This window comes from Ahaetulla prasina, chromosome 3, assembly GCF_028640845.1.
Source record: "Ahaetulla prasina isolate Xishuangbanna chromosome 3, ASM2864084v1, whole genome shotgun sequence".
NCBI lineage: Eukaryota > Metazoa > Chordata > Lepidosauria > Squamata > Colubridae > Ahaetulla > Ahaetulla prasina.
Window position 1 is genome coordinate 1,562,710 of NC_080541.1, and position 27,327 is coordinate 1,590,036.

A 27,327-nucleotide genomic window follows, 5' to 3' on the forward strand; every position below is an offset into this window, starting at 1 on the left:
TCAAACCTCACGCTGGTCCGGGGCCTTGATGCGACGGGAGGCCGGGCCCAGCTCCACTTTGCAGACCCGCTGTGCAAACTTGAGGGAGCAAATGGATTCGCCCACATTCTTCTCCAAGGGGGAAATCTGAAGAGTCAAAGGAAGCAGAAGGAGAAAGGGGGAGCTGAAGGCTCTGGAGCCCTTCCCCAAATAAATATATTTTCCACCAGGAAAGCCCTTTTGTGCCCTGCCCCAGGACCGACACTTTTTGCAAGGGCCCCACTAAGCATTCAGGGCTCCAGGCGGAAGGAGGCACTGATGGAGCCTGGGCGACCCAGTGAGCTTCTCCCATCTGTCCTGGCAGCTGGCGCTGGAGTTTGGGCGCCTAGATCCCCCACCTCCGCCCCTGACCCATCCCCTGCCTTCTGCTTTGCAGGTCTTGCAGGAGGGGCTGAGAAGATGGCCCAAACTTTCTTGGTTTCTTTTTCTTCAAAAACGTTTCGCTTCTCGTGTGAGAAGCTTCTTCAGTTCTTGAACAACTGAAGGATTTCTGAAGAACTGAAGAAGCTTCTCGGATGAGAAGAAGCGAAACGTTTTTGAAGAAAAAGAAAGAAAGAAGAAGGTCTACTTGCCTCTTGGAAAAACACCTTTGGGAAAACCGTGACTGAGAATCTCTATAGACACTAAGGAGATGGCACTTCCCACCCCAGGTGCCCACAAGACGTGGGAATCTCCATGGAGTGAAAGGCCGTTTAAGAAGCAGGTGGAAAACACCCAACCAGATGACCCATGGATGTCCTTTGGCCTCTCGTGCCTGGCAACCTACCCCCTTTGGCAATGGGGGATGAGAGAGGGGGTCTCTCCCCACGGAAGGCCAGGGAGCCTGAGGGATCTTGCAGCCCAAAGGCAGAAGTTCTCAGCTGGGGTGCAGTGGTGGCCCCAGACCAGGCCAAGGGGCCCCTGCAGTCCTTGGTGAACTTTCAGCCAAGGGTCTTGGGCCCAGCCCTTTTACCTTTGGGGGGCCCAGCCACGCCACCTCCCCTCACCTGCACCATCATGACGGTCTTGCTGCCCTTGCCCAGGGAGTCTTGCAGCAGGTAGGTGAGTCTGGAGTTGCGGAAGGGCACGTGGGCCTGCTTGGTCCGCAGGGCCTGGATGACCTCTCCGAGGGCCAGCAGGGACCGGTTGATGCTCTGGGCTTCCTTCAGGCGTTCGCCCTGCGCGCCGGACTTCCAAACCCGTTCTGAACCAGCCAGGTCCACCAGATTGAGCTTCCCTGGAAGGACAACGCGGTTGGGGAAGTTCTCCGGGGCAAGAGGGCTTACGGAGCATTTTGTGGTAGGGGTCATTCGGCCTTTCCCCACCCAATGGCGATGGAAGGAGAGGGTAGCACGGAAGGTTGAGGAAAGCTGGAGAGACACCATCACCAAGGAAGGCCGGAGAATGACAGGGTGCAAGCAAGCCAGGATGGAGATGGTGCCACATGCAGTGACCAGGGGAAATGCCAGGCATGCCACCTAAGCAGGAGCCCGGCTCCTTCCCTGACCTGGCAGGGGTAGGGTGGGAGATGCAGGGGGCTTCCACCCAAGAGCAAATCCCTCCTCTGAAGATCATCCTCTTGAGAACTCAAAGCTCTCTCCCAACCGTCAGCTGAAGGTATCTCAGGAACGTCTCGAGATGCCCAGGTCAACCCTTGCCCTGCCCTGCCCTGCCCTGCCCTGCCCTGCCGATCTGAACCTGCCATGTTCCCAGCTCAAGAGCCCCACAGCTACCTGTGACCTTGGTGCCGCTGGTCAGCTCAGTGCCCGTGAGGGTGAGGGTGAGCAGAGCGTGCGAACGGGAGCTGTGCGCATTCATGTGGGTGGAGAAGGTCCTGCGGTTCCGTTTTCCCATCTGGAGAATCTGATACAGACACAGATTAACAGAGTTGGGAAGTAGTGCAGGTGGCCTGGAGGTGGAGCTCTCGCCTCACCATCAGGAGGCTGTGAGTTCGATCCTAGATAGTGGCAGATATTTCTCTCTCTGGGCACAATGAGAATATATCTGCTGAATAAAACTCCGCATTGGTGACAGGAAGGGCATCCGGCCACTAAAACACTCTACTAGGACCATTCAGTTGCCCTGACTCCACCCCGCAAGGGGGTCATTAAATGATGATGATGATGAATTCTACGGGGAGACATAGTTGGCCAGACTCCACCCTGCAAGGGATTATGGGGTTGTTAAACAAAGATGATGATACAGATGAACAGAGTTGGAAGGGACCTTGTAGGTCATCTAGTCCAACCCACCCAGCAGACCTTACACCATTTCTGACAGATGGCAGAAATCTGGGTGCAGCGAAAGGGGAGAATTGTCACGATCATCACTCCTCTTAAGGGGAAGAGAAAATATCCAGGGCCCGGATGCTCCTGGGTGTTTGAAAGGCAAAATTTCACGAAATAAATCCATAATCGATAAAAGGATTTAGCCATCTTTTTTGTGTGTCCCTTCGGGTCAGTATGGACTCCTGGCAACTGCCTGGACTTTTCTTGGCAAGATTTCGGAGGTGGCTTACCTTTGTTTCCTTGCCGGGGCTCAGAGCGGGAGGCTGGCTTAAGTCATCCAGCTCAGGGGTCTCCAACCTTGGTCCCTTTAAGACTTACTTCTGGACTTCAACTCCCAGAATTCCTTAGCCATGGCAACTTGTGGACTTCAATTCCCAGAATCCCCCAAAGTAACTGTCAGACTGATGGACTTCAACTCCCAGAAATCCCCAGACAGCCATGCTCCTTGGAGACTCCTGGGTTACAGCAAACCTAGAGGTGGCTGAGGGATTCTGGGAGGTGAAGTCCACAAGTCTTAAAGTTGCGCGGTTGGAGACCAGCACTAGACCAAAGTGGCTCACCCCTGTTTTCTGGCACAGGTGAGCTTTGGCATTGCCAAGTGAAAGCGCAACCACCTGCCACAACCCAGAACTTCACCTTCCCTGGCCAGCTTGTGCTCACCGTCGGACTGGCAGTGCCCGTCTTACCGAGCTGGCCCCCGAAACCAGATGCAGTCCACCTACCTTCTGAATCTCAGAGAAGTTCTGGACCTCCATGCTGGTGAGGCCCGGGACGTGAAGTTGACCACTCCCGTCCGGGTTCAACTTGATGTCTAATTTCTCCTGAGGGTCCTTGGTCAGTAGATCTCTGGATAGGAGAGAGAAAGGACAAGAGAGCAGATAAGTGTCTTCCAGTAATTGAGGGGCTGCCGTGAAGAGGAGGGGGTCCAGCTATTTTCCAAAGCAGGGGTCTCCAACCTTGGTCCCTTTAAGACTTGTGGACTTCAACTCCCAGAGTTCCTCAGCCAGCTTTGCTGGCTGAGGGACTCTGGGAGTTGAAGTCCACAAGTCTTAAAGGGACCAAGGTTGGAGACCCCTGCTCCAAAGAACCTGAAGGGAGGGAGGACAAGAAACAACGGATGGAAACTGATCAAGGAAAGAAGCAACGTGGAACTAAGGAGACATTTCCTGACAACGAAAACAATTAACCAGTGGAACAACTTGCCACCAGAAATTGTGAATGCTCCAACACTGGAAGTTTTTAAGAAGGGACTGGACAATCGATTGTCTGAAATGGTATTGTTTTTCATGCCGGAGCAGGGGGTTGGACTAGAAGACCTCCAAGTTCCCTTCCAACTCAGTTATTCTGTTATTCCCATTGATAGTGAGAGCAATTAATGGAATGGATTGCTTTCTGGAGTTGGGGGTTAGGCTTCTGCCTTAGGCACGAAAGCCAGCTGGGTGACTTTGGGACAATCACCAGGAGACGGGGAGTTCTAGTCCCGCCTTAACCATGAAAACCGGCTGGGTGACTTTGGGCCAGTCAGTCTCTCCCAACCCACCTCACAGGGTTGTTTTGGGGAAAACAGCAGGAGGAAGGAATAGTAGATACATTCGCTGCCCTGAGTTACTCATAAAGTAATAAAGATGTGGATGAAAATAAATAAATAGTATCTTTCAGGCACTAAACCTCTGTAAGGCATGGAAGAAAAATTAGGCAGATGGGTTGCCTTGAACCTCCATTCTTGCTGCCCTTTGAAGGGAGGGAGGGATCCCCCTCTGCTCACCTGATCACTTCATTGTAGATCTCCACCATCGTAAGCTGGACTGAGAACTTCCATGCCTGCGCCTGCTTGGCCTCCATCTCCTGGTAGAGAGCACGCAGGGCCTGCTGGTTGATCCCCGGATTCCCCGGGACCCCCTGGAAGCAAAGGAGAGTTTGGGAGCCTTCTCCTCCCAGGGAAGCCGGCCCAAAGGGGTGGTGGGTGGTGGGCATTTTTCTTCTGCAACTCCCTTCCTGTCTCTGGTCTCCAGGTTCTCTTCTGCATGGGTGCTCTCTGAGCCTGGATCTTTTCTTGTAGGCCTTTCATGACCCAACTAGGTAGCTTCATCAGTGCTAGAAGAGGAGGGGGCTTTGCAGAAAGGAGGAGGAGGAGGAGGAGCGACTGGCAAATGTTTGGTGCTCTCAGAGCTGGGTGGTTTTCTTGCAGATGTTTCATGACCCAACTAGGTAACTTCATCAGTGCTAGAAGGGTTTGTGGTGAGGAGGAGGAGGAGGAGGAGGAGGAGGAGGAGGAGGAGGAGGCGGTGGCGGCCTGGGGGTCCTTGGTGCTCTTTGAGCTTCTTGGGTCATGAAATATTTCCTACAGATGTTTCATTATCCAACTAGGTAACAGCATCAGTGCTAGAAGGGCGAGGGGTTTGCTTTCTGTTTATATACATTTGACAGGGCAAGGCTTGTGCATAATCAGAGAACAAACCCCACTCCCCTTCTAGCACTGATGATGTTACCTAGTTGGGTCATGAAACGCCTGCAAGAAAACCCCCAGAGCTCCAAGGATCCCCCTCCCCTCCAGTTCAACCCTGAGCTACAATAATTCCCTTTTATTGGAGACCTGCTTTGCTGGCCCAGCCCAGACCCCCTCGAAGGGGGGAGCTTCCCTCCGCCCCGCCCCCTACGCTGGACAAGGCCTTACCTCCATGGTGTAGGTCTTGCCCGAGCCCGTCTGTCCGTAGGCGAAGATGCAAACGTTGTAACCTTGCAGGCAGGACAGGACCACCGGCTCAATCTCCAGGAAGACCTGCCAAGGCACAGAGGGATGGAGGGGGGGGTCACTAAACAATGGCCTTCACTGCCCCCCTCCCCTCAGGCATCGCCAAGGAGGTCAGGAGCTGCGAGGGTGGGGGGAGGTGCAATGGGGAGGCAGGTGAGCTCTGGCTCCATCTGGAGTGGAGGGGCAAGACTTAATTTGCCCCCATGGAGGCTGAAGCAGGAGGGGGGAGGGGTCTAAAAACCGGGAAGGGCATCACCCACTGACCTGCATTAGGACCCCAGATAACCTCCTGCTCCCCCTAAAGTCTCACACCCCCCCAAGGGGAAATGAGAGAGTGGCACCCTGCTTTCCCTAATGGGGAGAGAGGGGGCTTCCAGAATTCCCCAAGGCAGCCCCCCGCCCAGAAAGGGGGCTCTCCAGTTTAAGGCAGGGCATGATGGGACTTTGCCCCCCTTGTATCATTCCCAGAGTTTTCACAGTGATGTGCTGCCCCCCCCCCCCACATTCCGTGCCTCCCCCAGGAACTAGGTTGGTGAAGAAAAGGGAGGGGGGCTGAGTGGAGACCCTGGTGATGGGGAGGGGCTCACCTCCTCCTGAGTGGCAGAGGGCAGGAAGACCTTGTCCAGCTTGAAATGATGCTCCTTCCCCTTGTAGCTGGCGGTCACACAGCCGTCCTCGGCCGGGCTGGCTTCCACCCTGGGACCCCCCGGGACCCCCTGCTGCTGCTCCTCCTCGGTCATTGGCTTCAGGCGACACAGGACCCGGATGTTGCCTGAGAGACAGGGAGTGACGGTCCCACCAAGGCAGAGGGGAGGGTCCTGTTTCAAGCTCCTGGGGGGGGGTGTCTCATCTGGCTCCCCCAGTTAGGATGATTTCTCCCTGCACCCTCAGCTGCCTATCCCCTGCCATTTCCACTGCTTATGCTCAGGTCATCTCGGCTTCTGGAAGCGGAAAGGAGACCACCTGGAGATCTCAGGGCTGCAGGCCAGATTGGGAAGACTCAAAGGGAAACTGCAGGGCCACGTTCAGAGCACCACTGGCTCCATTGCAGGGCGGCCTCCTTTGTTATGCTGCAGGGGGAATTCAGCCTCTGCTTTTCTATCATTTGGGCAAGGAAGGGTGGGGAAGTGAGGCCGTTGTAATTTCAAAACGGTCACTAAATGAACTATTGTAAGCAGATAACTACCTGCATTTTTTAATTTATCATGAGATGGGTGGGTAGATAGATAGACAGATAGATAGACAGACAGACAGACAGACAGACAGATAGATAGACAGACAGGCAGGCAGGCAGGCAGGCAGGCAGGCAGGCAGACAGACAGGCAGGCAGGCAGCAGGCAGGCAGGCAGGCAGGCAGGCAGGCAGGCAGGCAGGCAGGTGGCAGGCAGGCAGGCAGGCAGGCAGGCAGGCAGGCAGGTGGCAGGCAGTGCAGGCAGGCAGACAGGCAGGCAGGTGGGTGGCAGGCAGGCAGTGGGTGGGTGGGGTGGCAGGCAGGCAGGCAGTGCAGGCAGGCAGACAGGCAGGCAGTGGGTGGGTGCAGGCAGGCAGGCAGGCAGGTGGGTGGGTGGGTGCAGGCAGGCAGACAGGCAGGCAGGCAGGCAGACAGACAGACAGACAGGCAGGCAGGTGGGTGGCAGGCAGGCAGATGGGTGGGTGCAGGCAGGCAGATGGGTGGGTGATGGGTGGGTGCAGGCAGGCAGATGGGTGGGGTGGCAGGCAGGCAGGCAGGCAGGTGGGTGGCAGGCAGGCAGCAGGCAGGCAGGCAGTGCAGGCAGGCAGCAGGCAGGCAGCAGGCAGGCAGTGGGTGGGGTGGCAGGCAGGCAGGCAGCAGGCAGGCAGGTGGCAGGCAGGCAGGCAGGTGGGTGGGTGGGGTGGCAGGCAGTGGGTGGGTGCCATGGGTGGGTGGATGATGGGTGGGTGGGTGGATGGGTGGGTGGGTGGGTGTGGGTGGGTGGGTGGATGGGTGGATGGATGGTGGGTGGGTGGGTGGTGGGTGGGTGGGTGGGTGGATGGGTGGGGTGGCAGGCAGACAGGTGGGTGGGGTGGCAGGTGGGTGGGTGGGTGGGTATGGGTGGGTGCAGGTGGGTGGGTGGGTTGGGTGGGTGGGTGGGGTGGCATGGGTGGGGTGGCAGGTGGGTGGATGTGGGTGGGTGCATGGGTGGGGTGGCAGGTGGGTGGGTGGATGGATGGGTGGGTGGGTGGGTGGGTGGGTGGGGTGGCAGGCAGGCAGACAGGTGGGTGGGTGGGTGGGTGGGTGGATGGGTGGATGGGTGGGTAGATGGGTGGGTAGATAGATGAATGGGTGGGTGGGGTGGCAGGTGGGTAGATAGATGAATGGGTGGGTAGGTAGGCAGGCAGGTGGGTGGGTATTTAGGTAGGTAGGTAGGTAGATAGAGATTAGATACATAGAGATTTGATAGAATAGAATAGAAGCTTGAAGGGACCTTGGAGGTCCTCTAGTCCAGCCCCCTGATCAAGCAGGAGAACCTACACTATTTATATAATTTATATAATTTAAAATTTTTTAAAAAATGTTGGATAACCATCTGACTGAGATGGTGTAGGGTTTCCTGCCTGGGCAGGGGGTTGGACTAGAAGGCCTCCAAGGTCCCTTCCAGCTCGGACCTTAGAGGTCTTCTAGTCCAACCCCCTGCCTAGGCAGGAAACCCTACACCATCTCAGTCAGATGGTTATCCAATCTCTTCTTAAAAACTTCCAGTGTTGGAGCATTCACAACTTCTGCAGGCAAGTTCCACTTATTAATTGTTCTAACTGTCAGGAAATTTCTCCTTAGTTCTAGGTTGCTTCTCTCCTTGATTAGTTTCCACCCATTGCTTCTTGTTCTACCCTCAGGTGCTTTGGAGAATAGTTTGACTCCCTCTTCTTTGGGGCAGCCCCTAAGATATTGGAACACAGCTATCATGTCTCCCCTGGTCCTTCTTTTCATTAAACTAGACATACCCAGTTCCTGCAACCGTTCTTCATATGTTTTAGCCTCCAGTCCCCTAATCCTCTTTGTTGTTGTAAGAAGACGCTAGACAGCTAAGTGGCTGCCTAGCATCTTCTTACAAACTTCCAGTGATGGAATCGCCCAGGATTTCTGAAGACAAGCTGTTTATTGATTTAATGTACGTCCCACCGTTATTGTGAAGCAGAAAGCCCCCCGCTCCTCTCGGTCAGCGTTGGGGTTCCCCCCTGCCCTGCCGCTCGCCAAGCTCTCCCCCCTCCCCCACCCCTGTTGGTCTGCCCTCCAACATCCCAGGGGGGGCTTCCGGGCCCCTTCCAGATCTTTGGCAGCCCTCAAAGAAGAGGGGGTCTGACCCCCACTTTGAGCCAGACATTGGGGGGATGGACAGACAGACAGCCACAGGGAAGTGGAAGGAACCCCCCAGACAGACACCCCCAGGCCCAGAGCAGAGACCCAGGGTCTGTGTTGGGATCTCTGCCTTAGAAATCATACAAGCAGCAACGGACGGGGGTGGGGGTGGGGGCATTCCATCCGTGACTTAAGAAACCAAGCCAGGTAAAGCCCCCCCTTCAACCCGCTGCTTCCCGCATGCCCAGGAACCCACCTTTCAGCTCCAACAGCTGGTCGTGGTATTTCTTGCGAAGCTGCACCTCCCGCAGGTAACGCTCCTGCAGACATTGGCTGCTCTGCGCCACTTCCCTGATCACCGAGAACATCTGGAGGGGAGGGGGGAGAATGAAGGGGGAGAACAGCCCCACCCTCAAGAAGCCCCCAATCTGGGGGAGAGCACCCCTTCAAACAGAATAGCAGAAGAATAGACCTGGAGGTCATCTAGTCCAACCCCCTGCTCAAGTAGGAGACACTATCCAATTTGAGAAAGTGGCTATCCAGTCTCTTCTTAAAAACCTCCAGGGATGGGGCACCTACAACTTCTTGTGGCAAGCTGTTCCACTGGTCAGGGATATTTCTCCTTAGTTGTGGGTTGCTTCTCTCCTTGATTAGTTTCCATCTGTTGCTTCTTGTCCTGCCTTCGGGTGCTTTGGAGACTAACAGAGTTGGAAGGGACCTTGGAGGTCTTCTAGTCCAACCCCCTGCTCAAGCAGGAGACCCTGTACCATTCCAGACAAGTGGCTGTCTAGTCTCTTCTTAAAAACCTCCAGTGATGGAGCACCCACAACTTCTGCAGGCAAATTCTTCCACTGATTAATTGTTCTAACTGTCAGGAAATTTCTCCTTAGTTCTAAGTTGCTTCTCTCCTTGATTAGTTTCCACCCATTGCTTCTTGTTCTACCCTCAGGTGCTTTGGAGAATAGTTTGACTCCCTCTTCTTTGTGGGAGCCCCTGAGATATTGGAACACAGCTATCATGTCTCCCCTGGTCCTTCTTTTCATTAAACTAGACATACCCAGTTTCTGCAACCGTTCTTCATCAGTCCAGTTCCCTAATCATCTTGGTTGCTCTTCTCTGCACTCTTTCTAGAGTCACGGCATAATTTTTGTATCATGGTGATTTTTTTTAACATTTCATATTTTTTTTACATTTAAAAAAATTAACGTGTTTCCTCTTCGGTGTTTAAACACCAAAGGAGTATTTGGCGTCCTGCAAGGCAAGTTCACTTTTTGTGGGTTCAGGGGTGTCAATTATGTGGATTTTGTTGCCCCGGTTGGTTTTTGACCCCCACCCACCCCAGACCCCCCTGGTTGGATTTTATCCTTCCTGGCTCTCTTTTCCTCTTTTTTATCCTGCCGCCTCTCTCCTTCCTCTTTCCCTTCTCTATCACGATCCATCTTTCAATCCCTCAAGCACAATGCAGCAACTGCCCCCCTTGCAGAAAACTTGGGGTCCCCCCCACCCCCACCCCCCACCCCCCAGCCATGACACCAGGGCAATCCTTCTCAACCTTGGCATCCTGAAGCTGTGTGGACTTCGACTCCCAGAATCCCCCTGGCTGGGCCTCACCTGCACCCGGGCCTCACCTGCAGCTTGGCTTCCTCGACGGCGGCTTTGTAACAGTGGGCAAAACTCCCCATTTCGCCCTGGATGTTCCGGAAGTCCAACTGCAGCCCCTGGAGGAGGGGGCGGAGGGTGTGCAGATGCTGCTTCATTCCTGGGGGCAGGGGGGGGGAACAAAACGGAATATGGGGGGAGGAGGAGGCCAGGCTGACTTTGCAAGTCTGTAGTTGCCCCAAGGACCAAATAGCTTTCTGCAAACACGGATCCTCTCAAGATGCTCGCAGGAGCTCTCCTTTCCCTGGGGGGAGGAATCTACCCCCTCGACCCTCCCTCTGGTCTCATATCCCCCCCAACTCCCCCCACCCAATACCTGCCAGCTGTTTGCGCAGGGGCTGGGCACGCTCCTCGGAGGTCCGGGAAGCCTCCTGTACTGCCGTCTCCTTCTGCTCCTCCAGCTGCTGGATCTCATGAAGCAGCTCCTGACGCAGCCCCGAGACCTCCTTCTCGTAGGCAGAGATCTGTCAGGCAGAGAGGGCCCTTCAGGAGGGACAGGGGCCACTGCCAGGGGCCAATCGGGCAACTCCCACTTTTAAGACCGCTGCTGAAATACCCCTTCCGTCCAGCGGTGGAATTCAAGGTTTTTTTTACTACCGGTAAAGTTTAGTTTATATATTATATATTGCCTGGCCAACTAGTTAGGCAAATAGCAATTTCCTGACAGGTTCTGTGGGCATGGCTTGGTGGGCATGGCTTGGTGGGTGTGGCAGGGGAAGGATACTGCAAAATCCCCATTCCCATCCCGCTCTGGGGCCAGCCAGAGGTGGTATTTGCCAGTTCTCCAAACTGCTCAAAAATTCCGCTACCGGTTCTCCAGAACCTGTCAGAACCTGCTGGATTTCACCCCAGCTTCCATTAGGTTTTTCCTTTTAAAAGGGGGGTCTCTAAGCTTGGCAACTTTAAGGCTTCTGGACCAACTCCCAGAATTCCTCAGCCATGGCAACTCTAAGACTCGTGGACTTCAACTGGCTGGAGAAATCTGGGAGTTGAAGTCCACGAGTTTTAAAGTTGCCAAGTTTGGAGACCCCTGTTCTAAAATGTCCCCCACCCCCACCCCCGCAGCGAAAACCTGAGATCCCACTCTAAAGTTGTCTTTGCGAACTGTCCAACACATCACTGTGTTAATCTATCACCCCAAACTTCTCTGCTACTGAATTTTCAGAGCTGGCTGACTGCCAGGATATTGTGTGGCCATTCTGCACCCCCTCCAGAATGTAAGGAGATCGCCCGATTGGGACTGGGGGGGGGCAGAAAAAGAACTGGGAATGAACCATCTGGTCCACCCCCCTTGCTCAGGGCAATACAGGTAGTCCTTGACTTAAAGCACCTCCCCGGGAATGGGCTGCCACCTTTCTATTGGAGTCTGTCCAGCCAGGGAAGGAGAGGCCACCAAGGGAGGGGTTTGCAGATGTTCAGGTGAGCCCATCCCCCAGGGAAGAACATTACCCAAGACCCCCAGCATACCTTGTGCCGGAGGGCAGCTGCCACCCCCTCTGAACTCTGCAGCTGCTCTGCCAGCTGTTGGCACCGCTGCGCCTGGGAGGACAGCTGTTGCATCAGGGCCCTGTTCTGCGCCTCTGCGTTGGCCAAAGCCTGCAGCGTCTGGGAGGAATCCACCTGCATCCCCTTGGCCAGGTCCTGGGGTGGGGGGTGGGGGGAAAGGTCAGCACAGAGCGTAAGAAGAGGCTCAAGGGCCCTCAGACCCCCCTCGGTATCTGCAAGGGGGACGCTCTGAGCCCCTCCCCTCCCTTCGCTTCCCACTGGCCCAGCGTGTCAGAATGGGGGCTCCAGGCTGCCCCACTGGTGGGTCCCTGCCTTGTTATTTTCCTTCTCATCCTTCCTATTATCTTTTCCTTTAGCATCAGGTGACTTTCACTTTGTTGGTTGCATCTTATGATTTAGGTTGATTGTATTTTATGATCACTTGTCACTTGTAAGTACACTCACAGCTTAGCACCAGAGACAAATTCCTTGGGGGTTCAATTACACTTGGCCAATAAAGAATATTATGTTCTGTTCTGTTCTGTTCTACTCTATTCATATATTCTCTTCTCTTCTCTTCTCTTCTCTTCTCTTCTCTTCTCTTCATTTTTTCATTCCATTCCACTCTCCACCATTATTTTTCAGTGGGGAGGGCTTTCCATTCCCTGGTGCTCCCCCAGCCAGCTCTGAGCCTGCTCACCTTTCCTGTGATCAATCAGGGGAGCATTTATTTATTTATTTAAAAAACTGATGCAGACACCCAACTCACTCATGGAGACTCTGGGAAGCTGACACCAATAAAACCGAAATACAAAATCCAGTAACACCCCACCCCCGACAACAATCACACCAATCCCTTGATGGATTTGTTGACCTTCTGGTTTCTTAGCCACTGCAAATACAGAGGTCTGAATAACAGAGTTGGAAGGGACCTTGGAGGTCTTCTAGTCCAGCCCTCTGCTCAAGCAGGAGCCCCTATTTTATTTCAGTCTCTTCTTGAAAACCTCCAGTGATGGAACACCTGCAACTTTTGGTGTCAAGCTGTTCCACTGGTTAATTGTCCTCACTGTCAGGAAGTTTTTGGTTCTAGTTTGCTTCTCTCCTTGATTAGTTTCCATCCGTTGTTTCTTGTCCTGCCTTCAGGTGCTTTGGAGAATAGGTTGACCCCCTCTTCTTTGTTGTAGCCCCTCAAATATTGAAAGATGCTATCATCTCCCCTGCTCCTTCTCTTCCCACAATCTTCCCACAATGCATGTTTTGGCTCCGAGTTCAAGGAAACATAACCCAACCCTAACCTTAGCTTTAATTTTCACGCTGAGTGGGATTTTCCTATGCGACATGTCAATGAAGACTCCATTCTCCGAAGGCTTTCAGAGGCTGAAGCTCTGACATCTTCCAAGCTAAGCAATGGCCCCAGAGCCAGTCCTCCACCCCAGGCCCACTTTTCCTGGGGGTACAGCCTGCTGCAATGGGTCTAGGACAGGGGTCTCCAACCTTGGTCCCTTTAAGACTTGTGGACTTCAACTCCCAGAGTCCCTCAGCCAGCTTTGCTTTGAGTTGAAGTCCACAAGTCTTAAAGGGATATCTCACATTGACCAACTGGCGGTGGGACAACTCATTGCAGGACCAGAGTTAGACTAATATCAGAGAAATGGTGGAATAGAATCACTAAGGATGCAAAAGGAGGGACCCGATGAAATGTGAATGAGAAAAATTAAAATAGTTTTTAAAAAAATTATTTTAAATAAATTGTATCTTCCCACTACAAGTTGGCCGTGGTGAGTTGGCCACGACATGTTGTCCCATGTGTTGCAACCGGCCCCCTCCGACGTATTTCCACACAGAGAAGGGGGTTCACGTCTATGGCTGCGAAAGGGCCCCGGCCACACTCACCTGGACCTCAGGAGGGGGGCTCTTCGGACTCTGCAGAGGGAGCCGGAGCCCGCACAGCTGCTCGTCCAGCTGCCGCACCTCTTCCTCCCTGCGCCATTGCAGCTGGTCCATGCGCCCCTCCAGGCGCATCAGTTCGCCCACCTTCTGCTGCAGGCTGGCCTCCAGCTGCAGCACTTTGTGGTGGAGAGCCTCGTTTTCCTGCAAGGGGCACCAAGAATGGTGGCTCAGACTGCTAAGACAGTCTGTTATTAACACAGCTGCTTGCAATTACTTGCAAGTTCAAGTCCCACCAGGCCCAAGGTTGACTCAGCCTCCCATCCTTTATAAGGTAGGTAAAATGAGGACCCAGATTGTTGGGGGCAATAAAAGTTGACTTTGTATATAATATACAAATGGATGAAGACTATTGCTTAACACAGTGTAAGCCGCCCTGAGTCTTCAGAGAAGGGCGGGATAGAAATGCAAATTAAAAAAAATATTCTTTATGTTGCTTAGGGCGAAGATAAGGGGTGAAATGTAAAATTTGTTACTACCGGTTCTGTGGGCGTGGGTTGGTGGGTGGGGGTAATGTGACTGGGTGGGCGTGGCCACCTTTTTTTTTTTTACTTTTAAAAGCATTTTTTTACAACCTCTTCGGCCGTAGAGGTTGTAGAAAAAATGCTTTTAAAAGGGTCTGACGCTCCTAGCTGAGCTGCGCGATCATCAGAGGCTTTTTTTTTTTACTTTTAAAAGCATTTTTTCTTCAGCTGAAGAAAAAATGCTTTTAAAAGTTAAAAAGAAAAAACCTCTGATGATCGTGCGGCTCAGCTGGGCATGTGGGGTGGGGGCAGGGATTTTTGCTACCGGTTCTCCGAACCACCCACCGCCATCGCTACCGGATCGGGCGATCTGGTCTGAACCGGGAGCATTTCACCCCTGGCGAAGATGTGAGAAAGCCCAGCACAAGCCGCAAGAATTAACTGGCGCCTGCATGTGGAATTTGAGCGGGTGGGGGGCAGTTACCAAGACACAATGACCCCCAAACCCAGAGCAGTTTCCAGTCCTTTTAACTCCGGTGCCCATTTTCCTGGCCAAGTCAGCTCATTGGTTTAAGAGCTGTGTTGGTCCAGAGGTTAGAGTGCAGTATTGCAGGCTCTGCCCACTGCCGGCAGTTCGATCCTGACCGGCTCAAGGGTGACTCAGCCTTCTGTCCTTCCAAGGTCGGTAAAATGAGGACCCAGATTGTTGGGGGCAAAAGGATGACTTTGTAAACCACTCAGAGAGGGCTGTAAAAGCACTGGGAAGCAGTATATAAGTTTAAATACTATGCTAGTGCTATTGTTTTATCTGACAGCAGGGCAGAGCGTGTCTGTGACTCTTCACGTGCTCAGAGACTTGCGCTGTGTCAGTGCTGCCTTTGTAACTCACTGTGGCAAGACTGGACATTTCTGCTCTTGTGGAAGGCCCTTTTCCATGGAGCTGACCCGCTTCCCCCAGCCCCACTGAAGCCAACTCGTAACGGGATATGTCCCCCAGGCCAGATTGGGGGCCCTGGGCTGGCCCTTAGAAGGCAGGGGGCAGGGCAGGGGCTCACCATGGCCATCAGAGTGGAGGGCTGGGCAGAGATGGCAGCCGCCTGCTGCAGGAGCCCCTGGGAGAGCTGCAGGCTCTGCTTGAGACCCTCGTTTTCCATCGTCAGGTTGTGGATCCGCTTCTCTGAGTCCGTCACCCCCTGGAGGACAAAGAGGAGTTCAGTCCATCCATCAGGAGACAGCTGGAAGGGACCTTGGAGGTCTTCCAGTCCAACCCTCTGCTCAAGCACGAGAATCTACCATTTCAGACAGCCGTCCGTCTTGTCTCTTTTCAAAAGCCTCCAGTGCTGGAGCACCTATAACTTCCGGAGGCAAGCTGTTCCCCAGATTAATTGATCTGGGATTATCGAATAGCAGAACTGGAAGGGACCTTGGAGGTCTTCTAGTCCAACCCCCTGCTCAAGCAGGACACCCTAGACCATTGCACACAATCTCTTTTTGAAAACCTCCAGGATGAAGCACCCACAACTTCTGGTGGCAAGCTGTTCCACTGATCGATTGTCCTCACCGTTAGGAAGTTTCTCCTTAATTCCAGGTTGCTTCTCTCACACATCCTGAGTTCATGAGTTCCCTTCCTCAGCCTCGGCCTGTTCTTCTTGGGGGAGAAACCCCACAATTCCTCCCCCATTACAGCACCTGCTAGGTGCTGACCAGTGGTGGGATTCAAGTCATTTAACAACCGGTTCTCTGCCCTCATGATTTCTTCCAACAACCAGTTCTTGCCAAACTGCTCAGAAAGTTAACAACCGGTTCTCCCGAAGTGGTGCGAACCGGCTGAATCCCCACCACTGGTGCTGACCCTCCCCAGCCCTCCTGCCCCCCCCCCCCGGTTTCCCTTTCGCCTCTCTGCAAGGAGCGAGGGGCTGCCTTCCTCACCCTGCCCAGGCGCAGCTGCTCACGTTCTTCCTCCTGCGCTTGGATCTGCTGCTTCAGGCCTTGGATCTGCCGGGAAAGAAGACCCCGGACGGTCACCTCTATTCAAGGCCCCCAAATCCTTTAGAGGGCTGGTTTGGGGCCACCGAAGCCCTCCCAGCCCCCCGCTTCTCCATGGCGATGACAACCCCAAGGGCTCCCTTCAAAGATCTTCCCCAACAGATGGGGTGATAGAAAACAGCTCATTTAGTGACCGTTGCAAGTTACAACAGCATTGAAACAAGGGACTTATGACCGTTTTTCACACTTACAACCATGGCATCATCCCCATGGTCACATGATCAGAATCCAGCCGCTTGGCAACTGGCATGTACTTATGACGGTTGCAGAGTCCCCATGGTCATGTGATCGAAATGCAGATGCTTGGCCGTCGACTCATTTTTTATGACGGTCACAGTGTCCTGGGGTCTCGTCATCCCCCTTTTATGACCTTCCCACAAGCAAAGTCAATGCGGAAGCCAGATTCACTTAATGACTGCGTGACTCATTTAACAAGCGCGGTAATTCACTTAGTAACTGCCTGCATTAACATCAGAAATGTTGTGCTCAACGGTCGTAAGTTGAGGACAAGCTGTAAATGAAAGAGTCGGAAGGGACCCTGGAGGTCTCCTAGTCCACCCCCTTGCTCTGCCCCAGCAGCCCTAGAGAGGGCGGAGGTCTCACCTGGTGGTGGAAGCTCCTGGCCAGCTGCTGCTTCTCCCTCTCTCGCTCTTCCACCCGCTGCTGGAGACCCACCACCTCCTCGGCCAGGTGGCTCCGCTCTCCCTGGAGGGCGCTGATGGACTCCACCAACTGGTGCAGGCCCCCGGGGGCCATGGGGCAGAGCAGGCCAGGGGATGGCAGCTTTGAGCCTGGACAGAGGAGAAGGGTGGCAGGGGAGACCCGGGAAGGAGAGGGGTCTCGCCTAGGGGGCCTGAGCTGAACCGCCCAGGATGGACCATGCAATCCCCCCCACTAAAGGCCGCAGGGCTCCTGTCCAGCCATCTCCCCCTCCCTGGGCCAGCCCCTCCTGAGGGCACCTCAGAAAAACAGAAGAAGAGAATAACAGAGTTGGAAGGCACCTTGAAGATCTTGTCCAGGGGTCTCTAACCTTGGTCCCTTTAAGACTTGTGGACTTCAGCTTTGCTGGCTGAGGGACTCTGGGAGTTGAAGTCCACAAGTCTTAAAGGGACCAAGGTTGGAGACCCCTGTTCTAGTCCAACCCCCTGCTCAAGCAGGAAACCCTAAACCAGGTGTCTCCAACCTTGGCAACTTTAAGACATGTAGGCTTCAACTCCCTTCAACTCCCACATTGGCTGGGGAATTCTGGGAGTTGAAGTCCCCAAGTCTTAACGTTGCAAAGGTTGGGGATCCCTGCCCTATACCATTCCAGACAAATGGCTGTCCAGACTCTTCTTGAAAGCCTCCAGCGCTGGAGGGAAGCCGTTCCACTGGTTAACTGTTCTCACTGTCAGGAAATTCCTCCTTAGTTCTAGGTTGCTTCTCTCCTTGATTGGTTCCCATCCGTTGAATATCTAAGGAGATTCTCCGTCATCTGGGTCATGGTTGTCCCAAAGGTTTTTTTTTTTTTCAAGGGGCAACTGGACTTTCTGTTTTTTCTTTGAAGACGTTTCGCTTCTCATCCAAGAAGCTTCTTCAGCTCTGACTGGATGGGGGGGAATGGAAGGATGTAGGTGACCCTAAAGACACAGATGATCCTCCACGTGGCCTGCCTCAAGGGCTCTCTAAAAGGATGCAGATGACCAGCTGTGCAAGGAGTATCAATCCTTCCATTCCCCACCATTCAGTCAGAGCTGAAGAAGCTTCTGGGATGAGAAGCGAAAAGTCTTCCAAGAAAAACCAGAAAGTCCTCCGCCGCCTTCGACAGGACCTGTGTTTAACTCATAGAATCATCTATTGCAATGTCCTTCCTGTTAAAGACTACTTCAGCTTCAGTCACAACAATACAAGAGCAAACAATAGATTTAAACTTAATGTTAACCGCTTCAATCTTGATTGCAGAAAATATGACTTCTGTAATAGAGTTATTAATGCTTGGAATACACTACCTGACTCAATGGTCTCCTCTCCAACTCCTAAAAGCTTTAACCAAAAACTGTCTACCATTGACCTCACCCCATTCCTAAGAGTAAGAGTAAGAGTAAGAGTAAGAATAAGAGTAAGAGTTAGAGTAAGGGGTGTGCACAAGAGCACAAACGTGCCTACCATTCCTGTCCTATTGTTTCCTTTCATTATATCCAATTATAGTTATTACATACTTATGTTTATATATGTGCTTATATATTATATAGTTACTTTCATGCTTATGCTTATATATACTGTTGTGACAAAATAAATAAATAAATAAAATAAATAGATAAATAAAGACTTCTATCATGTCACCCCTAGTCCTTCTTTTCATTAAACTAGAGAGACCTCCCCAATTCCTGCATCCGTTCTTTGTTATGTTTTAGCCTCCAGTCCCATCATCATCTTTGTTGCTCTTCTCTGCACTCTTTCTAAAGTCTCAACATCTTTTTTTATACTGGGGGGACCAAACCTGGATGCAGGATTCTGAGTGTGGCCTCACCAAGGCTTTGTAAAGCGATACTAACACTTCACGTGATCTTGGTTCCATCCCTCTGTTGATGCAACCGAGGAGGGTTGTGTGTTGGCCTTTTTGAATGAATCGTTCCAAAACGGTAGCCCACCTGCCTGCACCTTCTCCAGGAGGCCCTGCTGTTCCAGGATGATGGCTTCCAGGCTCTGGATGACACTGAGCTTATCCTTCACCCGCTGCTGGTAGGCCCTCTTCAGCCCCCGCATCTGCCGGCGCCGACGGCTCTCCTCCCAGTGCAGGCGCGAACGATACTCGCCGGCCTTCTCCTGCAGCTGCTGCAGCTGGGTGTAGCGCTCCAGGAAGGAGAAGAGTTGCAGCATCATTTGCACCAGGGGGGACTCCGGGGGCTGCGTGGGGAGGGGAGATGGGGGGGTCCCGCAGGGAGAGGGCAGCCGGGAGCCCAGAGCGGGTGGGAAGAGAGGAGAGAGCAAGGTCAGCCACAGGGTGGGCAGCACCAGTTCTCCCCAGACTCCCAGCTGGCTTTCATGCCTAAGACGGAACTAGAACTCCCAGTCTCCTGGTGATGGGGCCAAAGTCACCCAGCTGGCTTTTGTGCCTAAGGCAGGACTAGAACCCCTGCCTCTGCCTCAAGTTTGTGTGAATGTGACAGAAAAGGGGGAAAGGAAGGCAGGGGCTCAGCTCTTGTTGCCCCCCCACTGCTATTGCTGAGGCCAAGATGAAGTGTCCCCCTCCCCAGGACTGGCCTCTCTCCCGTCCCTGCAAGACTGGAACCGCCAGGGACCCCAGTCCCTTGCTTCTCCTTCAGCAAAGAGGCATAGCTGGACCAGGGTGGAGGGAGCATTTCCTCCTCCCAGCTAAGGGGGCATTTCAACTCAGGCCCCACTGTTCTTCCCCCCCACACCACAAAACCAGGAGAACGGGAGGGGCAACCTTTCCACACAGCATTTCCCTCTCGGCAATGGCTGCCTCTCGCTTGAGGGCCAGGAACTCCGTGAGTGGGGTGGGGGCTTCCTCCGAGCCCAGATCCTCCTCCTCCTCGGAGGGGCTGCCTCGGTCACTCTCGGAGCTGCCTGCCAAGTCCAAACAGGCTGGTGAGGTTGAGCCACGGCCCCTTGCCGAAAGCCCCCTCCCTATGCCCCAGGCACCCCTCCCACCTCCACGCGCCAGCCGAATTTCCCAGCCTCAGCTTAGCAGAGAAGCTCGCTTGGTAGCAATAACGGAGAACGTAGCTCAGGGTTCAAATGGGGCGGGGGGTCCTTGATGCTCTCTGAGCTTGGTGGTTTTTTTGCAGACGTGTCATAACCCAGCTAGGTAACATCTTCAGTGCAGCAGCATCAGCACTGATGATGTTACTTAGTTGGGTAATGAAATATCTTATATATTTTAAGAAAATATTTGTCTGAAATGGTGTAGGGTTTCCTGCCTGGGCAGGGGGTTGGACTAGAAGACCTCCAAGGTCCCTTCCAACTCTGTTGTTGTTGTTGTTGTTGTTGTTGTTGTTATTATTATTATTATTTGCAAGAAAACCACCAAGCTCAGAGAGCAGGAAGGACCCCTCATGTGCACGGGACTGAACTGCAAAGCACACGGAAAGAAGACCCTCCCCCTCACTTTGCTTCCTAAACCACTTTGGACTCTGCCCCTGCCCTAACCCTGGCATTGCCCCCGGCCAGCATCTGCCACTGGGGGCGGGAAGAGGTGATATAACTGGTCCAACCCCCACCCCTGTGCTGAGCCTGCCCCAGTGTGGTGGGGGGGGGCAGAAGAGAAGAGAAACCTACTGTCCACATCGGTCAGCTGCAACCATCGATGGTTCGGTGACGGAGTCTTGATGGAGTCCTCTGGCAGCTCCTCCGAGAAAGCCCTGCGGCCCTGGGGGGGCAGAGAAACGGGTCAGGCCCCTGGGAGGATCACTGGGAATTCCTCCCACTGGGTTCCTGCTTCAGATTAGATTAGATTAGATTAGATTAGAATAGATTAGAATAGAATAGAATAGAATAGAATAGAATAGAATAGAATAGAATAGAATAGAATAGAACAAAGCTGGAAGGGACCTTGGAGGTCTTCTAGTCCAACCCCCTGCTCAGGCAGGAGACCCTAACATTTCAAGACCTCCAGTGATGAAACACCCAGAACTTCTGGTGGCAAGCTGTTCCACTGGCTAATTGTTCTCACTGTCAGGAAATTTCTCCTTAGTTCCAGATTTGCTTCTCTCCTTGATGAGTTTCTATCCATTGTTTCTTGTCCTGCCCTCTGGTGCTGTGGAAAATAATGTGACCTCCTCTTCTTTGTGGCAGATTAGGAACAGCCAAAGCACAACCTCCTTCCCCAGAGGTCCCAATGGGGCTGGGATTCAACCCGTTTAGGAGATGCCAGCTGGCATAGGCTACAGTGCATATAATGCAAGGGCTGGCATTAAGGCCCAGCAGTCTTATATCCGGCCTTCATAATTTTTACAAATAACTCAAGGAGGCAAGGATACCTAATAGTCCTTCCGTCTCCTGTTTTCCCCACAACAACAACCCTGTAAGGCAGGTTGGGACAAAAGAGAGTAAGTGCCCCAACCGGCTTTCATGGCTAAGGTGGGACTAGAACTCACAGTCACCTAGTGATTGGCCCCAAGTCACCCAGCTGGCTTTTGTACTTAAGGGACTAGAACCCCTGCCTCTGTACCAAGTGTCAACCCCGAAGCTGTATGAATGAGGCATAAAAGGGGGAAAGGAAGGCGGCAGAAGCAGGCCAGCTCTTGTAGCCCCCCCCCTCTCCTTCCCACAGGACTAGAACTCACCGTCTCCTGGTTTTCTAGCCTGGTGCCTTAACCCCTAGACCCACCTGGCTCTTTCAAATACTGGCTTTTCCTTCTCAGCATTTTGGGGGGACTGATCCATGCCTCCCCTGCCCCGTTTTTGGCAAAAGCCATTTTAGCGGCCAGACAGTCAGCTGCATTGGCACCACATGATCCGGTGTGGCACATTGGTACCAGGGCTTGGCTTGGTTCACTGCAACTCTGGCCAGGCTATTTGGCACTCCCAGGGGGTCCAGAAGAGCCAAACTCCCCCTCCCAGAATCTGAGCTCTCTGCCATGCTCACTGTTTGCTCTCCATCATGCACAACCTCGCCTGGAGGCACACAGGTGTGGCCTCCCTTGGGGGGGGGGCTGACCTGGGATAACCCCTCTCCCAGCTGAGTGGTCCCTGAATTGGCAAGGTGCTGTGGCTCTGTTTCCATGGTGGCAGGTGCCATGGAAACCCCATCACTGAAGGTGGGTGCTTTCTCCTCCTCCCGCCAAATTTATAGGCAATGCAAATTTATAGGCTGATGCATCTGCTAGAAGACAGATGTGTAGGGGTGTGTATGTGTGTGTGGGTGATAGATAGAAAGACACCTGGAGCAGAATCACCTGGGAGAATCACAAGCCATGCGACTATCCCAAGAGGAAGAGACACTCTGTACATGCTCTCTTCCAGCACTTCAGCAGCACCTCTGGGAGACGCACCTCCCTACTTATGGAACTCACATCTGATTATGAAATTCTACATTAATTACTAGAGTTATGCATTCATCCTTTCAATGTGAGGAAGCGTGTGAAATCTACGCGGAGCTTTGCACAAGTATGTGTGTGGCTTTGTGGTGCAAAGATCCTGGCTGCTTGCAGCGTCAGAAGTGTGAGACGGAGTCCAGGACCTGCAATGAAGGAGGAACTTATTCCTTGCGAGGCTGAGGGGTCTGGAGGGGAGACCAAGGCAGGCAGGTAGATTTCATCAACTGGAGAAAGGCAGCAATGGCGGCACTAGCCCCTCCACTCTCTACCTCTAAGGAAGCAGAGTGCCCCCCTTCCCTTGCTCCGGCCAGGTCCAAGCCAGGTGCAAAGGGTCGGACTCCCACCTGCCCGCATAATCCTGGGGGGTGCATCACTAGAGGGATGACCAGCTAATTCTGCTGTGTAAAGCTTTAGTAAGGCCCCATTTGGAATACAGGTAGTCCTCGACTTACGACGGATCATTTAGTGATGGTTCAAAGTTACAACAGCCCTGGAAAAAAGAGACCGATGACTGTTTTTCACACCTACAACCCTTGCAGCATTCCACAGTCATGTGATCCAAATTCAGACGCTTTGGCAATTGACTCATATTTATGACGGTTGCAGCGTCAGTGATCCCCTTTTGTGACCGTCCGACGAGCAAAGTCAATGTGGAAGCCGGATTCAATGAGCAATCGTGTGACTAACTTAACAACTGCAGTGATTCACTTAGCAACGGTGGCCAGAAAGGTCAAAAAGCAGCAAAATTCCCTTAATTCACTGTCTCACTTAGCAATAAAAATTTTGGGCTCAACGGTTGTCGTTAAACCGAGGACTCTCTGTAGTGAGTCCAGCTTTGCTTTGCTGGCTGGGGAATTATGGGAGTTGAAGTCCGCCAGGCTTAAAGGGACCAAGGTTGGAGAGCCCTGGTCTAGAAGACGTTATTTTCAATATTAGGCAAAAATCAAGAACACGGGGGCATAATCTCAAACGGACAGGCGGGAAGTTCAAAAGTCACTTTAGAACGGAGGACTTCACAGAAAGAGGAAGAGGAAGCTTGGATCCAACGAAGTGGATCAGTCATCAGTAACTGACTTTAAACACGCTGGGGGACAAACACAGGTCCATTATTCGACAAAAAATATAAATTAAAAAAAATAAAATGAAACAATTGAATATCATAATGACAATAACGATAATAGCAACATCAATATTAATTAAATAATCAAACATCCACACCCGGCTATCCCGAATCCTTGGGAAGGACTTGATGAGCAAAGAAAAATAGCAAATCTAGCCTGAAACTCTGGCCTGACTGTGTGACGAATCAATTGATAAAATAAATTTTTAAAAAATGCAAAACATTAATAATTAAAAATACACAAACAAACAAATAAAGAAGAAAGAAAGAAAAAACTCCAAGAGCAGACTTTTTGGAGGGCTGGGTCTTTTGCTGCTGCCAGTTTTCTTTGCTTCTAGCTTCGTACCCTCGGTGCCAGCTTAGCCTGTGAAGAGGCCTCAGTCCTTGGAAGGAATCCATCCAAGAGAGACACCGCTGGGAAAACTGGATTTTGGGGGGGGGGCAGCACTGAGATAGAGGGTGGTGGTGGGCCGATAGGACCAGCTATTCCTTGTCTTTTCCCACAGCCCCTCAAACCCACCATTTACTCAAGTATAATTATACTTGGTTTCAATATGGGCAAATAAGTGCTAGATGGAAAGAAGATCAAAAATTATAAATTTAAAAAAATAAAACGAAACAATTGAATATCATAATGACAATAACGATAATAGCAACACCAATATTAATTAAATAATCAAACATCCACACCCGGCTATCCCAAATCCTTGGGAAGGACTTGATGAGCAAAGAAAAATAGCAAATCTAGCCTGAAGCTCTGGCCTGACTGTGTGACGAATCAATTGATAAAATAATTTTTTTAAAAATGCAAAACATTAATAATTAAAAATACACAAACAAACAAATAAAGAAGAAAGAAAGAAAAAACTCCAAGAGCAGACTTTTTGGAGGGCTGGGTCTTTTGCTGCTGCCAGTTTTCTTTGCTTCTAGCTTCGTACCCTCGGTGCCAGCTTGGCCTGTAAAGAGGCCTCAGTCCTTGGAAGGAATACATCCAAGAGAGACACTGCTGGGAAAACGGGATTTTGGGGGGGGGGGCAGCACTGAGATAGAGGGTGGTGGTGGGCCGATAGGACCAGCTATTCCTTGTCTTTTCCCACAGCCCCTCAAACCCACCATCTACTCAAGTATAATTATACTTGGTTTCAATATGGGCAAATAAGTGCTAGATGGAAAGAAGATCAAAAAATTGGTATAATGCAAAGGGAGGAAAATTTAATAAAGCAAATTAGAAATCAGACCCAGGAGCATATAAAGAGATTGTATAATGTGTTGCTTGAAATAGATTCAGAAAAGGATTTGGTAAAGGATTGTATGATAAAATGGGCACAGAATATTCAGGAACCAATAATGTTGGAAACATGGGAGAAAATTTGGGTTAGAAATGTTAAGTTTACACAAGCACAGAATTTAAGGGAAAATTTTTATAAGATGTTTTATAGATGGCATTTAGATCCCAAAAAATTATCACGTATGTATCCTAATATCCAAGCGAAATGTTGGAGGTGTGATTGTGATGACGCTACATATTTTCATATTTGGTGGACTTGCAAGAAAATTAAGGTCTTTTGGATAAGAATTTGGTGGATTATTCAAAATGTACTGAAGAAGAAGATAAAGTTCCTGCCACAATTTTTCCTTTTGGGAATTATAACGGATTGTACAGGGATTGAGACTAAATTGATTCTGAATTTAATAACAGCAGCAAGACTGTTGATTGGACAATACTGGAAGAAGAAGAGATACCTACAATAGAAGAATGGATATTGAAAGTTATTAATTTGGCTGAGATGGCTAAAATCTCAGCTTTTTAAAAGACAATACGCAGGAAAGATATTTAATTGAATGGAAAAATGGATTGATTATCTACAAAACAGATATCAGATTAAGAAATATCAGATTGCCTTTGAATAATTAGAAAGTTATTTTATGTAATGGGGAGGGGGTTGGGAGACGAAAAGCTTTGGATGTGGTTAATTGGATTGGAAGGGAAAATTTTATTCTATGTTCGGTTTATGTATAACAATACCTTGTGATTGACCCGGGAAGCCGGGGGGGGGGGGGAGGGAGGGGGGAAGGGTTTTTTTTTGGGTGGGAGGGGGGAAAAAAGGGGGAAAAATGTTTCTGTTTTTTAAAACTCTTTCAATAAAAAAAAACAAAACCCCACCATCTACTCTACTTTTGCATACATTTCACGCCCGCAAGGAAATCCCACCCACGTTGGTGGTTGGCAGCCAACACCGTGCATTTTTTGAAACATTGCATTGCACACACACACACACACACAGAGCACTAAACTGCAATTGTCTGGGTCGCACCACCTAACGCACTACTCCACAGCCTTACTGGGCAGGCTGGGCGAATGCGGCCTCAGGTATTTGGGGAGGGGGGCTGCAAGAAGCAAAGGAAACATCAGCTGGCTTTTCTACAGCAGAGAAACACGCTGGGCCAGCTTTAGGAACTCTGCCAGGGAATTTTAAACAACCTTCCCCTGCTTGTCTGGGGGGTGGGGTGGGGTGTTAACTTTTTTTTTATTCTTTTGTACTGGATTTTTATTGTTTGTAAGTCACTGAGAGTGAGTAGGCACCCACATAAATCTTCTAAATATATAAATAAATAAATGCAGGTAGTCCTCGAATTACAACCTCAATTGAGCCCCCAATTCCTGCTGCTAAGTGAAACATTCGTTAAGTGAATTTTGCCCCATTTTACCACCTTTTTTGCCGCCGTTGTTAAGTGAATCACTGCGGTTGTTGGGTGAGTAGCACCATTGTCAAGTGAATCTGACTTCCCCCGTTGCAAAAGGGGATCACGTGACCTTGGGACGCTGTGACCGTCGTAAATACGAGTCAGTTGCCAAGTCTCTGAATTCTGATCACATGACCATGGGGATGCTGGAATGGTTGTTAAGTGTGAAACATGGTCCTAAGTCGCCTTTTTTCCGTGCCACTGAAACTTTGAACGGTCCCTAAATGAACTGTTATAAGTTGAGGACTACCTGTCACTGCCAGGATGATAAAAAAAAACATGGTTCTCCACACTTCATTGATTTGATAGATTCGATCCTTAAGCCCCATTTCAGTTTTTCAGGAGGAATCCCCAAAAAGCAGCTCGGAAGGGTTCAAACGATGCCAAATGGCAGGAAAACCAGCTTTCCAGCTCTAGAAAAGAGGAAGGAGGGAATCCTTCCAACCCACTGACAGCAATCAATCGCACAGGGGGGTCACGGTACCCTGCTGGGGCTTCTATACAGGGGCTTCTTCCAACAAGAAGGGGTGCAGCTGTGCAACCTATTTTTGAGGATGCATTTGAATAAGGGGAGCGCTTACACGCAGCACTCCTGGTGTGACAGGTGGGCAGGTGGGCTCAGACCCCCCCCCCCAATGCATGTACAGGGAAGGGAAAATTTTATTCTATGTTCGGTTTATGTATAACAATACCTTGTGATTGACCCGGGAAGCCGGGGGGGGGGGGAGGAGGAGACCCCCCCCCCAATGCAGAAAAGGAAGCGACGGCTGGGAGTCCGCGGGCGTTGCACCCCCTCCCCCCCAAAGCGAATTCCGTTGCAAGGATGCTCGCGGGTCTCCGCGGAGCTGGACCAAGCCAGCGGGGAGGGGCGGTCCCCGGCCTCGCTAGCGGCCCCCCCCCAAAGGCCCTGGGAGCTGCCGCGTGGGTGGGAAACGCCCCCTCCCCAAAGGGGGCAAGGATGCTCCAGCCCCGCGCTCGGTCCCGGCCCCCCGCAGCCTTCCCCCTGGGCGACCCCCCACCGCAGCCCCGAGTGGGACGGTGGCTGCAAGAAGGTGGGCGGCCGGCGCACCTGCCCAGCGCTGGAAGAGCAGCCCCCTCCCCTCCCACCCGGCGACCCCCCGCAGCCGCGGCGCATCATCTTACCGGGGCCGGCTGGGCGAGGGGCAGCGCCTCGGGGAGCCTCCGCAGCCGCCGCCCCCGCCGCCCCGGCGCCGCCCCCGCCTGGCCCGCATCGCCCTTCTTGAAGAGCGCGTAGAAGACCAGCACCAGCAGCGAGTAGAAGGCGTACATGGGCGCCCGGGCACCGCGGGAGAAGCCGGCCGTGACGCAGCTTCAGCACCACCAGCAGCTCCAGCAGCAGCAGCGGCGGCGGTACCCGGGCTGAGCGAGCGGGGATGCGCAGCCGGGATGCCGGAGAGGCGGAGGCGCTTCGGGCAGGTGGGCACG

The 27,327-nt window shown here is 52.1% G+C and overlaps 1 protein-coding gene across 1 annotated transcript; it reads right to left on the reverse strand.

Moving 5' to 3' along the window:
- Positions 1–27,171, reverse strand: KIFC2 (kinesin family member C2). Its single transcript, XM_058174827.1, has 20 exons — positions 27,025–27,171; positions 20,257–20,347; positions 19,406–19,545; positions 18,610–18,861; positions 18,031–18,037; positions 16,579–16,766; positions 15,859–15,924; positions 14,985–15,122; positions 13,412–13,609; positions 11,501–11,674; positions 10,350–10,497; positions 10,003–10,133; positions 8,631–8,742; positions 5,646–5,830; positions 4,981–5,085; positions 4,072–4,205; positions 3,029–3,152; positions 1,752–1,881; positions 1,026–1,255; positions 1–126 (listed from the first exon to the last, which is right to left on the reverse strand). The coding sequence occupies exons 1-20, from the start codon at positions 27,169–27,171 to the stop codon at positions 1–3; spliced, it is 2,826 nt and encodes a 941-aa protein (XP_058030810.1).
- Positions 27,172–27,327: the final 156 nt, after the last annotated feature.

Excerpts from the sequence above, each read along its gene's own strand:
- KIFC2 (XM_058174827.1), bottom strand. The coding sequence starts at position 27,171 with ATGTACGCCTTCTACTCGCTGCTGGTGCTGGTCTTCTACGCGCTCTTC. Across the intron at positions 13,610-14,984 it reads CCTCCACTCTGATGGCCATG|GAAAACGAGGCTCTCCACCA; the intron begins GTGAGCCCCTGC and ends TGCCCCTTGCAG. Across the intron at positions 127-1,025 it reads AGACCGTCATGATGGTGCAG|ATTTCCCCCTTGGAGAAGAA; the intron begins GTGAGGGGAGGT and ends TTGACTCTTCAG.